General features: G+C 36.4%; 2 protein-coding genes across 4 annotated transcripts in view; one reads left to right on the forward strand and one right to left on the reverse strand.

Moving 5' to 3' along the window:
- Positions 1-13,790, reverse strand: part of LOC136026655 (small ribosomal subunit protein uS9m-like) — a 507,124-nt gene that overhangs the window by 49,064 nt on the left and 444,270 nt on the right. The window lies entirely within an intron of this gene.
- LOC136026653 (DNA-directed RNA polymerase III subunit RPC5-like) overlaps positions 1-13,790 on the forward strand; it is a 140,953-nt gene that overhangs the window by 27,535 nt on the left and 99,628 nt on the right. The window contains exons 7-9 of one of the 3 annotated variants that reach the window (XR_010617377.1): positions 817-1,025; positions 5,376-5,539; positions 10,200-10,642. Coding sequence is in view for 2 of the 3 variants with exons in the window: in XM_065703389.1 (XP_065559461.1) it covers positions 817-1,025; positions 5,376-5,539; positions 10,200-10,353 (527 nt within the window). In the remaining variant the exon portion in view is untranslated. Of the gene's footprint in view, positions 1-816; positions 1,026-5,375; positions 5,540-10,199; positions 11,641-13,790 lie in introns of those variants that run through there. The other 2 variants (XM_065703389.1, XM_065703390.1) reach the window with 2 other exon arrangements.

The following is a 13,790-nucleotide window of genomic DNA, read 5'->3' on the forward strand; positions in this document are numbered from 1 at the left end:
AGACAGTGGGAATAAGCTGGGGCTAACACTCCTATAATGAAAAAGGATTCCTGTTGTATCCAATCTTTTTTCAAGTCAGATAGCGAGTAAAAAGAAAAAGAATTGCAAAATTAAGAAGATTTGCAAAACGTATTTCTAATGGTTTTTTTTTTTTTTTTTTTTTTTTTTTTTTTTTTTTTTTTTTTTTTTTTTTTTTTTTTTTACTGGTTTGAGCTTGTTTTTTGTCACCAATGAGAATCCAAAAAGATCTGGGGTAGATTACTTTTCGAAAAAAAAGTATAGCAATATTTGCTATCAAAAAGAATTTAAAATGTCTAGGTTTACAGGATCTCCAAAATTTTCCCCATTTTGGATGAATTTGAGGGCTTAGGGAAAACTGGAATTTGAAGAGAGAAATTTTCTCTATTCAAAAGAGTTTGCTATCATCAGGTACGTAAAGAGAAGTATTTTGGAGGGATATTGTATTTGTGAGGGCTGGGTATGGAAAAATCCTCCTGAACATCAAAGGCAGGTGAAATATATGGAAATAACTTGAACTGTAGAAAAGTCGTAAGAGTTTCTGAGTTTTTTTTTTTTTTATTGAAGCGTTGGACTTTGATCTTTTAACATCCCTGGATCTCACGAACTATCAATTGATTGTCTAAGTTTAGCAATAAGTTATATTTTGAAGTTTGAAATTATATGAGCTGGTTTTCAGAGTGAAGACTTTTATATATTTTTTCTTGTAGTCTTAACCGAATCAAATAGTTTAATTCCTTACTGTCTCTATCAGTACCCAATTGATCTTGTACTTAATGTTTCTTTCTTTTCGTTCAGTGAAAGTCACGAGTTTCAGTTCCTTGTTGTCGACCCTCACTTTGAATGACCTGAAGCAATCAAAGGAAGCCCTTCATTGTTTGCACGATTGTGCTGTCCTTGTACAGGGGAATTGGGTTATTAGTAGTGAAGTCCTTTACCCAGAAGGGACACTTTGTGGTGTAACTGGAATGCCAGCTAAGGCTTTAGCGAAGGCTAGGACGTTTATTGTAAGTATTTTATGCACTTTGTTTTGGATAGAAAAAAATACGTGTTTTATTGAATCAGCCATTTTGGAAATAAAATTTGGATTGTAATCATAAAAATTGACAACTGTGGTAATTATAGGTCAGAAAAAGATTTGACAAAAAAGGTGAATTGAATGAGCTTCAACTATTTTTTAGATCCAAATTGGGAATCCTACAAAATTAAAACACTATTGCGTAGTTAATATTGCATACTATTGCATAGCCAGAAAAAGTATAGAAAAAAAAGGTTTAACCGAGTCAGCTTCACTTATTTTTCAAGTTAAAATTTGAATGAAATTGTACAGGTGGAAAATTTTTGCATGCCTTTTCGACCAGATAATGAAAAAATCAGTTTAATTGAATAAAATTGAAATATTTTCAAATCGAAATATGATGGGAATCATAAAGATTGAAAGGTATTCCACAGTCGTGTGCACAGTCATAAAAGGGCTACAGAAAATCAATTGAAGTGAGTCAGCTTCTACTGCTTTGTAAAATAAAATTTTAATAGAATCATAGAGATTGAATCTTGCTACACATCTTTTTATTTCAGAACATCAGAAAAAAATCAGTTTACTTCAATCAGCTTCAACTATCTTGCAATTCAAAGTTTGATGGACTGATAAAGGCTTGATGGGCTGATGTTAACTAAACAAAACACACCCAAGAAGTGAAGTTAAGCCTAATGAAATATATAATATAATTTGGACTATATATTTGCATATTCAGGGTTGACAACGCCCCTACCCTATCCCTCACCCTCTAATATACAAATATATAGCCCAAATTATACAAGTCTTATGCATTCTATGACACATCACTTGTCTTTGTGGCTATGAAACCAGTTTTCTGAGATCTAACCTTAGCGTAATTCTTGAGTATGTTTTGTTTCATTGGTAAGTACCCCCTAGTTCCTGAAGCGGGTGTTCTCCGTCTTAGCCTGACAACTGCAGCTGTTACTGACGTGAAGCCAGAGTCTTTGGTCTGATTTATTCCAGCCAAAAGATCCAAAAAAGCTGACTCATAGGCAAATATGCCCCATTATAGGCGCTCACCGGTCAAACAGTTTATTTAGTCTTGAAGAAGGAGTCAAAGTAGAAGCAAATATAATTTTAGGTCAGTCAGGTTAGGTCTATTTGTCAATTTCTCCGGAAGAGGGGGGAGGGGATATCTGAGCTTTATTATGGCACTTGGTTTTAACCAAGTGACATATAGCAATCGCAAATTCTGTCCGTCTGTCTGTCGGTCCCGGTTTTGCTACCTTAGGCACTTCCAGGTAAGCTAGGACGATGAAATTTGGCAAGCGTATCAGGGACCGGACCAGATTAAATTAGAAATAGTCGTTTTCCCGATTTGACCATCTGGGGGGAGTGGGGGGCCAGTTAATTCGGAAAAAATAAAAAATGAAGTATTTTTAACTTATGAGCGGGTGATGGGATCTTAATGAAATGTGATGTTTGGAATGAGATTGTGTCTCAGAGCTCTAATTTTAAATCCCGACCGGATCTGATGACATTGGGGGGAGTTGGAGGGGGAAAACCTAAAATCTTGGAAAACACTTAGAGTGGAGGGATCGGGATGAAACTTGATGGGAAAAATAAGCACAAGTTCCAGATACATGATTGACATAATCAGAACGGATCTGCTCTCTTTGGGGTAGTTGGGGGGGGGGGGGGTTATATCTGAAAAATTAGAAAAAATGAGGTATTTTTAACTTACGAACGGGTGATCGGATCTCAATGAAATTTGATATTTAGAAGGATATCGTATCTCAGAGCTCTTATTTTAAACCTGACCGGATCTGGTGACATCGGGGGGGGTGGGGTGGGAGGGGGAAACCTAAAAATTTGAAAACACTTAGAGTGGAGGGATCGGGATGAAACTTGGTGGGGAAAATAAGCACAAGTCCTAGATACATGATTGACATAACCGGAACGGATCCGCTCTCTTTGGGGTAGTTGGGGGAGGGGTTAATTCTGAAAAATTAGAAAAATTAGATATTTTTAAATTACGAAAGGGTGATCGGATCTCAATGAAATTTGATATTTAGAAGGATATCGTGTCTCAAAGCTCTTATTTTAAATCCTGACCGGATCTGGTGACCTTGGGGGAATTTTGAGGTGGGGAAACCTAAAATCATGGAAAACGCTTAGATTGGAGGGATCGGATGAAACTTGGTGGGAAAAATAAGCAGAAGTCTTACATACGTGATTTACATAATTGGAACAGATCCGATCTATTGGGGGGGGGGTTAATTCTGAAAAATAAGAAAAAATGACGTATTTCTAACTTACGAAGGAGTGATCGGATCTTCGTGAAACTTCATATTTAGAAGGAACTCGTAACTCAGATCTCTTATTTTAAATCTAAACCGGATCAAGCGTAATTGGGGGGGGGGCAGTTGGGGGGACCAGAAATATTAGAAAATACTTAAAGCGGTCAGATCAGGATGAAACTGGATGGGAAGAATAGAAACCTGTCTAAGATACGTGACTGACATAACCTGATCTGCTCTCTTTGGTGGAATTGGGGGGGGGGGTAATTTTGAAAATTAAGGTATTTGTAACTTGCGAAAGGGTGACCAGATCTTAATGAAATTTGATATTTAGAAGGATCTTGTACTTTAAAGTTCTAATTTTAAATTCCGACCGGACCCTGTGACACTGGGGGGAGTTGGAGGGGGAAACAGGAATTCTTGGAAAACGTGAAAATTGGGGTATTTGTATCTTACGAATAGTTGATCGGATCTTAATGAAATTTGATTTTTAGAAGGAATTCATGTCTCAGCGCTCTTATTTCAAATCCCGACCAGATCTTTGACATTGGGGGAGTTGGAGGGGGAAATCTTGGAAAAACACTTGGAGTGGAGGAATCGGGATGAAGCTTGGTGGATAGAATAAACAAATGTCCTTGATACGTGATTGACAGAATCGTACTGGATTAGCTCTCTTTTGGGAAGTTTGGGGGAGGGGTTCAGTGATTTGGCGAGTTTGGTGCTTCTGGACGTGCTAGGACGATTAAAATTGGTAGGCGTGTCAGGGAGCTGGACAATTTGACTTGATAAAGTCGTTTTCCCAGATTCGACCATCTGGGGGGCTAAAGGGAAAGGAAAAATTAGAAAAAATTAGGTATTTATAACTTACGAGTGGGTGATCGGTCTTAATGAATTTTGATATTTAGAAGGACATCGTGACTCAGAGCTCTTATTTTAAATCCTGACCGGCATTAAGCCTCTTATTTTCCTTTTTAATTCAATCTATTGATTCATAGAATTTTGTTAGAGCTCATACCATATGATCTCTTGGCTCTTCTCGCCTCGTCACAAGTGCCACATGAGATCTTAGCTCTTGTTCTATTAGTAAGATGGTTTTAAAACTCAATATAATTACAAATGCTAGACTTAAACGACTTAATCGGGTTGTTGTTGAGGTCTTCACAGAAAGTTTTGTTAGATTAGGTTCTTTTTCTTACATAAAGATGGTTCACAGCTCAGTATAAGTGAAATATTAAACCGAAACAGCTTAATATTGCTGCAGTTGAGGAGTTCACAGAGGGTCTTGACACCTCTCCTTCCAGTTTACGGTTGTAGATCGTCAAATGTTTTTCGCAAAGAATATATATATATATATACACACACATATATATATATATATATATATATATATATATATATATATATATATATATATATATATATATATATATATATATGTCCGGTATTGAAAATAACCAATTTTAATGATAATTGCTCTGAAATAAATCAGCATAAGCAGCGCCCAAAATAAGACAGAATTCATAGCTGAATAGTTAGCGTAATACACGACCGTATTAAGTAAATAAACCCATTGTTAGATTAATAAAGGCTACGTCTTTCCAATCCTACTTCCCTCTATTTTTGTTTTTATGGAAATAGTCAATTTGAGTTGGGAAAATTTTCTAGTTTTTGGTCGATGTACGAGAACGGCCCCGAATTTCATCGTGATCATAAAAAAAATAAAAGCGAAAATAAAGTGAAAGATATCAAACAAAGATACACGTAAGTATTACATATACGTAAGCCGGAAAATCAAAAGAACTAAGTTGAGATCAATCTTGCAACTATCGATAAACTGTCTCCTGGTGTCCATGGTGTTTAGTTTTGAAAATCTCTCTAAAAGGGCACTGTCTTTGAACCATTGCCATTTGCCCACTGAGCTGCTGAAATTGGTGCTGAAAAAAGTTACGTGTGTCTGGCCTTTGAGAAGAATGCATCTTTGTCTACTCCCCATAATTCCCTCATAAGATGTTATTTCTGCTATTCACTTACTCAGTTGTCTTCTTTTTCCGTTACAGTTGCTATTATTTGCTCACGAAAGGGAAGTAAAGAGGACGTTTGTCACCACGCAAACGCGGCTTCCTAGTGAAGAAGTTACGGCTATTCTAGAGCAGTTCAGTGCGCGGAATTGTAAGAACATGTGGGAATTCAGCTTACCAACTGACACGGAATTCATTAGAAGGTATGCCACAGTTTTTTCTTAAAAAAACCGCCTTTATGGACAAAGGACATCAAAACATTTTCCCACTGGGCTCCTCTTAGTTCTATTTTATATCTGAAAACTAAGGTGGAAACCGATTTTCTAAGGTTTTCCTTTCGGTTGTTTCAAAACCATGCAGTTTTTGGACAGTAGATTTTTCTGCTAGTGCTGCCACGCAAAACAGCCAGAATAAACGAGTGAACAGAAGTAGCTAAATTTGCAAACATTTTTCGCTCTTAAAATTAAAACATTGATAGTTTGTTGATTACAGAGACATCTGGACCTTCAGAGGGAAGATATACCTCCTTCTTGAGGTGTTTGGTGCCATCTGTTTTAAGATTTCTTTTGGCTCATTCTTCGCCCATTTCTCTTTTTTTTTTAGTTTGGCGTCCGTTACTGCCAAAAATTTCATAACTGCATATTGAGGTCTTTCTCTGGAATTGAATACTCAATTTCCTAATGTTTTTAGATATATATGCTATGTAATTCCTTGTAACCTAAACACCTTAACCGACAAAAAAAAACGCGAAATAGAAGAGAAAACTTAGGTAATGGCAAAAAAAGGAAGCGTGCAAGAATACTAACGTTGCCCATTATACTTAATTAAACTCTTAGGTGTAAAATAATGGTTGTACTATTATGATCGTACACGATTTAGTGCTAACAATATAAACAACAATTGAAGGAGTCAAGTTTTAAAGCTTGACTAGCAGAAGTATATTGAATAATGTTTATTGATTTTACCGTTTTGTCTTTAATACTATACTATGTATTTATTAATTAGTTATTTGATTAATTAATTATTTAATTGTTTTAACAAACTAATTAATTTCTTATCATGTAATTCAAAATGATATGGATAAATCAATATTTCTTATAATTACTACTATTACTTCTAACAACTCACCAAAGCACCAAGCCACCTGAGGCCAACACAGCTACGCTCGCTCCTCCTCCATCCCAATCTATTCAAAGCCTCCCTCTTTACACCTTCCCAGGAAATTCCTATTCCTTTAAATCTTTCTTTATGGCATCCTCCCAAACCAGACGAGGACGACATACTTTCCGTTTAGCCATAGACGGTAGGCCGAAAAGGACAATCTTCGGCAATCGGTCATCCTTCATTCGCTGAACGTGCCCTGGCCTTCTCACCCTTTCTTTCATAATAGCCCTTGAAAGCGGGATTGGACCTTATTTTTGTAGAGCCTGTAGTTTGAAATACAGTCAGTCAGCCGGGCACCCAGAACAATCCGTAAGCAGCCCATGCTTCAGAGCCATATTTGACCTGTCATCACAACACCTTCCAATATTCTAATCTTGGTTTGTAGACTTATCTTCCTATTCTTCCAAACCCTTTTTTACAGTGAAAAAACACCCTGGGCCTTGGCTATTCTAGTTTTAACATCTTCACTGCTCCCACCGTCTTTACTTAGTGACTTAGTGTTAGTGACTTAGTCTTCTTTACACTAATTTTCAAACTGATTCTAGCACAGGATGCTTAAATCATTAGCATAATCTAAGACCAGGAGAGTTTTTCGTCTCCATTTGATTCCGTGGTCTCCCACTGCCTTTCCTGTGCTCCTTAAGACAAAGTCGATCAAAATGATCCATATAAATGGCTTGTTCTACAGTTACCCAAGATTTGATGCCCGATTTATATTCGATTTTAATTCAAAAATCAACGGACTCGTTCGAGGCCTCACAGTTGGGTCATTTACCCTAGTACCTTGTATTGATCCTGCTAGTCTTCAGTTTACTATAACATGATCAATAAGGTTTGCTGTCTTACCATCACGTGAATACCATGTCAACTTATGGGCCATTTTGTGACCGAACACCGTATTTAAATAACCAATACGTTTATAACAATAATGTTTATATCGTTTTATGACAGTATAAATCGTTATACTTACAAAATTGCAACAGTCAATAGCCATTACTGATTTCTTGTCCTACACCAAATTTACCTAGGCTAGGATACTATCTATCCCTGTTTCTACCGAGCTGGGCATTAAAATTTCTTAGTTAAAAAACCATATTTCTGCCAGGGACCCTGTCTATTTGCTCCTGTAACTGTAAGTAAAATTCAGAGTCACTAGTATTTCCGTCAGTCGATTCAACAGGGGCATGTACTACTATAACTGATACCCTGAACTTTATAGTCATAAAATGAGCAATTAGTATTCTGTTATTAATACCTTCTCAGCCTAAAAAAGACTTAGCAGCTTCCTTATTCATGATGAGCCCTACTCCCTGTCTATGTAGCCCATCCTTCCTGCCTGTGTAAACAAATTCTGTGTCACCTAATTTTATACTTCTTACCCCTGGAATATGAGTTTCTGAAATTTCTAATATGTCCTATCCTTTTCGAATCCTCTGAATTCGTCAGTCAAAATGTCGATACGATAGTCACTTTTTAACGTCGTAGCATTCCATGTTCTTTAAATCATTGGAATTATTTTGGTATCAGGAAGAGCAATGATCCTGGATACCACTGCAGGAGGGGGATCAACATAACTTCTCAAGTCTACACCGAAGCACTTAAGCCGGCTTAGAACCGGACGGCAACTGGCTTAGAACCGGAGGCTTTGTGTATCCTGGGAACATCTTGGTCACAACATGGTTTTCAGCACTGCTTTCAGCGATGCTCTTCTATCAACAAGAGTCGAAATCCTACACAGACAGTCCCAAGACTATTACCTCCGACTCATTATATGTTCATGCCTACTAATATTATGCTACTACGGAGAGGCAGCCCATAGTAGGTAAATTAGCTAGGAAGAGGTTTTTTTCAGCGTTAAAGCGCCCGTCAAAACAGACTAAGCCCAGAAGAATTATCCGTTAATCAGAATCCCGTGCGAATGCTGTGTCGTTTACTAGGGTATAATTTACTCGACGGGTGCCGCTCCTCAAGTGGGAATAGAGTGGACTGCAAGGTGTCCAGTCCTGCAGGTACCCCGAAAGGGTCGAGACGGCCCTTGCAGAGGCCGTTGTTCATAGATCTGGATCTTACTCCCTGCCGCAGTTGTCCTCCTATAGAGGATCCTCCCAGGATGGTGTTCTGCGTCACTCTGCATTTTGACCCATTACTGGGAGAAGGTTTGTAACTTATGGGACGTGTGGACACGCCGGTGGGCCCTGTTGAGCGTACTCCTCCATCCGTATTTATGACCCCGGACGAGTGTACCCCAGTTTCTATTATGGACCCACAGGGAAAAGGTCCCCCTTTGTCCGTACCTCCTATGAAGGTACCCTACATATCTTAGGGCATTCCCCTATTGCCACCTGGGACACGCTTAGTGGCCTGAGGGAGACCCCTAAAGAGCAGTAGACTTAAAAGTTTTTTTTTTAATTTTTTCTTTGGGGGGGGGGGGTAAACATCTTGAATTGTATTTGGAAAAAGCTTATGTGACGAATTCGTTTACATTATGTGATAGCAAAATTAATTTTGAAAGAATTAGTTGTTAAAAATGACTACAGTGATTTAACAAAAAAATCATACCCATAGAACGGGAACCTGACAAAAAAAAAGTATCACAAAAGGGACAATTTCCACCTATTCGCCCATCAACGCTCATTTTCGCTGCAGCTGAAGCTGAATAGAAATCGCTAAAATTCATTTCAACCAATGATGGTGATTCTCATAGCAAAGAGAATCATCATCATCACAGGTAATGTAGGGAAGGTAAAGCTAATTTCCCTCCAAAGCTCGTATATGTTCCCAAATCAATTCCTCCTGTTTCTCAACAGTTGAAGATGACTAGCTAAAATTCATTGAAATCAGTATGAGCAACAGATATCGTCTTCAGTATAAATGACGTTGATGAGTTTTAAGATTCCTTAGGAAGTCACTATATTTCCCCAATCCATTCGCTTATATAAAGATATCAAGAAAATGGGCATGTTCCTTTTTATTATGGTACGGAACTGATCTTCTCGTTTTCTTTCCTCTAATTCATCTAGTCTTTCTTGTCCCATTTATCTGCCATCTTTCAAGTATTTAGATTTTGGCCCTTTTTTGTTGATTTTTTTTTGTTTGTTAGTCTTTCGGTCTCATTTTTTTTGATCATTTATTCTTTTCCCGAGGTTTTGATTGAGTGTATTAATTTTTTTTTTACTTTTAAAAAATTTTGCATTATTTGATTCGTCTTTAACATAGTTTGTTTTGACATGCTTTCAGTTTTTCTTCGTTATTGGTTTGTATTGGATCATATTAATGACATTAATGACATATGCATGACAGACAAATTTGAAACCCTAATGCTACGTTTTATGGACTGTCACTTTTCTTAAATTACTGTAGGTTCAACAGAATCAAAATTACGTGGTTTAGATCAACGTTAAGTTTATAAAGGATTGTCTGTTCCACAGATATTGTTGATGCTTAGAATAAATTTGATCATCAATTTACATAGCTGCAGGAAAAATTGCAAGAAGCTTGCGTAATTGCCAAGTTAAATCTGACTTTTAAACTCAATAAATTGGTGGACAAAACTACTGGAACTGCTCAGTTGGGAAACTAAATTGCCACAACATGCGAATAATGCTTCTGTGCAAACATTTGTGTTAACCCGCTTCTATGCTACTTTACTTTTTTTTTTTTGCATTGGCCTTTATTATTTACATATATAATGTATTTTAGGCACCATGAAGATGTGAAGAAGCAGAACTTCTTGTGGAACCTGGAACGTGAAACCTACGAGAAGGATAAATATAAAATACCCTCAAAAGCGCTCGAAATTCCTGAAAGAAAACGTAGCTCCTCGTCTAGAATGTCTTCATCGGAAGCAGTGTGAATCTGGTTTTATTCAATTTTTTGTTGCGCCTTATTTGCGTCTTATATCTTTGGCCAAATGTGAAGAAAATAAAATTGACAATTTAAAAAATTTAGAAGACGAAAACATGTGTTTTATTTATTCACATGATAAAAATTCTCTCAAGTCAGATGGAAACGATGTACAAATTGATTCAAACATAAGAAAAAATTGTTTACAATAATTAATTCTTCCCATTCCTTGCGACAGGTGGGATTGAACATGAACCCCATCATCAGGAGCTGTGGCCTCTTCACTGCGCTATCACAAGGTACCTCAAATGTTGATTTTTAAACTAAGCTATTCACATACTTTTAATCAAAAAATTATAAAGGATGATGTATACTTGTTTTAAGTTATGTAGCAATGTATTTCAGAGACTCCCTTTTTCAGATATAAATTTGTTGTCATTTTCATGGAATAAACATACTTTTTTAACTGCTATATTTATGGGGCCAGACATTTTGAGTACCTGATATGTCTTACTCTATTGCAGGGTTGTAAATATGCATGGATACATAATGAACTGAAAAATAATTGACGATCAAAAATTTTAACGGAAAAAGAGTAGACAAAAATTGAAAGCTGTTCACGTCTATGATTAAGCTGTTCAAGTATATTACAAATTATATGTAACATTAGAGAAAATACCCTTTCTGGGTCTGGCCTACTAACAAACTGGCATTATTTGGCATAGTGAACAAACTGGTTATGATAAATAATAGCAAAAAATTAAAACCAACCAAATCAGCAAACTTTTGGGTAAGTTTTGTTATAGGAAATAAGTTTGATGGAAAAAAGAAACATTTAATTCCCTTTCCAATGTTCTTTCTATATGTAATAATCAATGTTGTTCCAATTCGCATCCTCTAGCAGGGCTAGATATAACCCTAAACTATGTAGAAACGTTTGTTGATATTGGAGGTAAGTAATATTTTAAGTTGATATCAGTAACTCAGTAACACCAATTTAGTGCCTCTTCTTAAGGAAAAACAATAACAACAAAAAAACCTTTCTATTTGATTCCCCAGTTGATGCTGTTCCTAAATAAAATGATTATTACCAACACCTCCTCCCCCACCCCCTAATGTTGCCAAGCTATATACAGAACTATACGTAAGCCCAATAGTAAAGCTGGAGAAGGGATTGCTAAGCTTTATCAAAACCTGGAATCTGAAAGAAATTTAGTGTCTCAGCTTTAATTCCGCTGTCTGTCTTTAAATTTGTGCTTTTTTGCAGATGTATTTTCAATAAAAACAATCATACGTTTCTCGATTTTACAGATATATCTAGAGCCAGAACGTTTGTTATCTTATTTAGCTCTATTTCCTGATTCAAATATTATAACCAAGGGTTTGTTACATATGTAAAAATAGAGGAGGGGGAGGGATAAGTTTAGTGACACCCCTCCATTAAGTAAAATATTCGTGAAATATATGGAAATAAATACAAAAAAACATGTTAAAACTATGTCGCTGGGGGAGGGGTGACTCAAAGGCGCCTTTGCGTACCTATCTTTGTTGAGATATTCTAATTTTGGTCCACGTATTATTTTCTTTGCTTTAACTTATCTTTTTAATCATATATAATAAACATGCCAGATGTCCTAGTTATGTACAGAAATAATCGGACACGAATCGAATTTTTTCTTAGTGGAAGGGGGTGGGGTACCATGTATAAGGGGAGGATGGGCGTTTGTCAGTCATAGAAAACTATTGGTAATTACGGGGAAATTGCTTTAAAATCTGATATTTTTGGAGTTTGGCTAATAAAATAAAATGCAATTTTTGACAAAAGTATCTATTTAAGCTCCCATCCTCATTGGCAAATTTAAAACAAGAACGCTAAAGTTCAGATATTTGCTCTTTTCATACACTTTCCAACTTATGAACCCCTCTCTTAGAAAACCCTTTGATCCCCACGCTTCTGAAAGATCCATTCATCCACCTTCGCTGCTCGGAAAATCCTTGGACTTCCCTCCACTGCAGTTATGGCTGTACGTACCTGTGGTTTGCAAGGCTGTGTAGATCAAGAAAAACAAATCGTTGACAAATAAACAAGGAGAAAGTCTTTTATATACATAATTATTTCCTGGTTTTTGGTGTGACTAAATGTTTACTCTTCTAGTTCTTCTAAAAAAAAGATAGGAAGAGAAATAGCGGCCGGGGTATCGTTAAGTTGAATCATTTAATCCACAGTTCTATAACATAGATCCCACTCTAAATGCATAAAGTGATTTGCGTTAAGGGTGAAACACGACTGCAAACTCTTGTAGAGTCTTCCTTCTATTCTATTTTTTGTATCCTAGGTTCTACTTTTTTTCCTTGCGACATGTTCAGCCAGTTTGGTGTTAGACCTATTTACAGGGGGAACTTGGAAACCCGGCAACAGATATCAAATATGGGCAGTTTCCATGTGTGCTTATTTATATTAAACTAAAGTGGAACTAAATTAATTCATAAAAATACAAAAAATGTATTTTTTTACTTAATCAGAAATATCATCAGATTTTTCCACTAATAATTTCATTCTTTCTCTTTTCTTCCGTCTTTTCCCGACTCTATTCCTTTTATTTTTATTTTTCTCAGTAAATTTGCCCCCATCTTCTTTTACTTCAACCATGTTCCACTTTTAGATTGTTGAGATTTGTCCGTATATTCTCCTTGAATAACTTCTCCTTGCTTTTCTCTTCCGTTTCCATAAACCCCCTTTTTGGCGATTATCCAATCATAATCTACCACAGAAGTCTTGATATTTTCCTCTTCACTGTATCTGTTGGATCCCAATTTATCTTCCAGAATTTTCACACGTTTGAACGGATCTGTCAAAACTTTTGCTTGCTTTCTAACATCTCCCTTAAAGTTGTTTGTTATTTTAACTTTCGAGTGGGATAATAGTACTATTCCGTATTCTTCTTCTTCTTCTTCCAAAAGCTGAGGGTCATTTTTTGTCGCATTAATTTCGATTTTCTTGCAAAAGAAAATGTGGTTTAAATAAAAATCGTCGCCTGAAAGCACTATCTTGTGTAAAAAATTCGCTTTTTTTTGTCTAATTGACATTGCTGCAACAATGTCTCTAACAGCCTGTATTTTGCAGTTCTCGTTTGCCAAATCGCATATTCTTTAAAGCGGTTTTGCCAAACCAAACATTTCGTGGTAATGAACTGTAGTAAGGAGCGACCCGGCTCAATAGTAACCAAAACTCTAAAACCTTTTTGAATTTTGATACCAATAGTTACATCAAAAGAATCGCATTTTAATACTGATTTTAGACATATAAAATTCATCAAGTTTAATCCTACCCATCAAAAGTTACGAGCCTGAGAAAAGTTGCTTTATTTTAACAAATAGGATAAACATCCCCTAAAAGTCATAGAATCTTAACGAAAGTCACACCATCAGATTCAGCGTTTCAGAGAA

Source organism: Artemia franciscana, chromosome 4 (genome assembly GCF_032884065.1).
Source record: "Artemia franciscana chromosome 4, ASM3288406v1, whole genome shotgun sequence".
Classification (NCBI taxonomy): Eukaryota; Metazoa; Arthropoda; class Branchiopoda; order Anostraca; family Artemiidae; genus Artemia; species Artemia franciscana.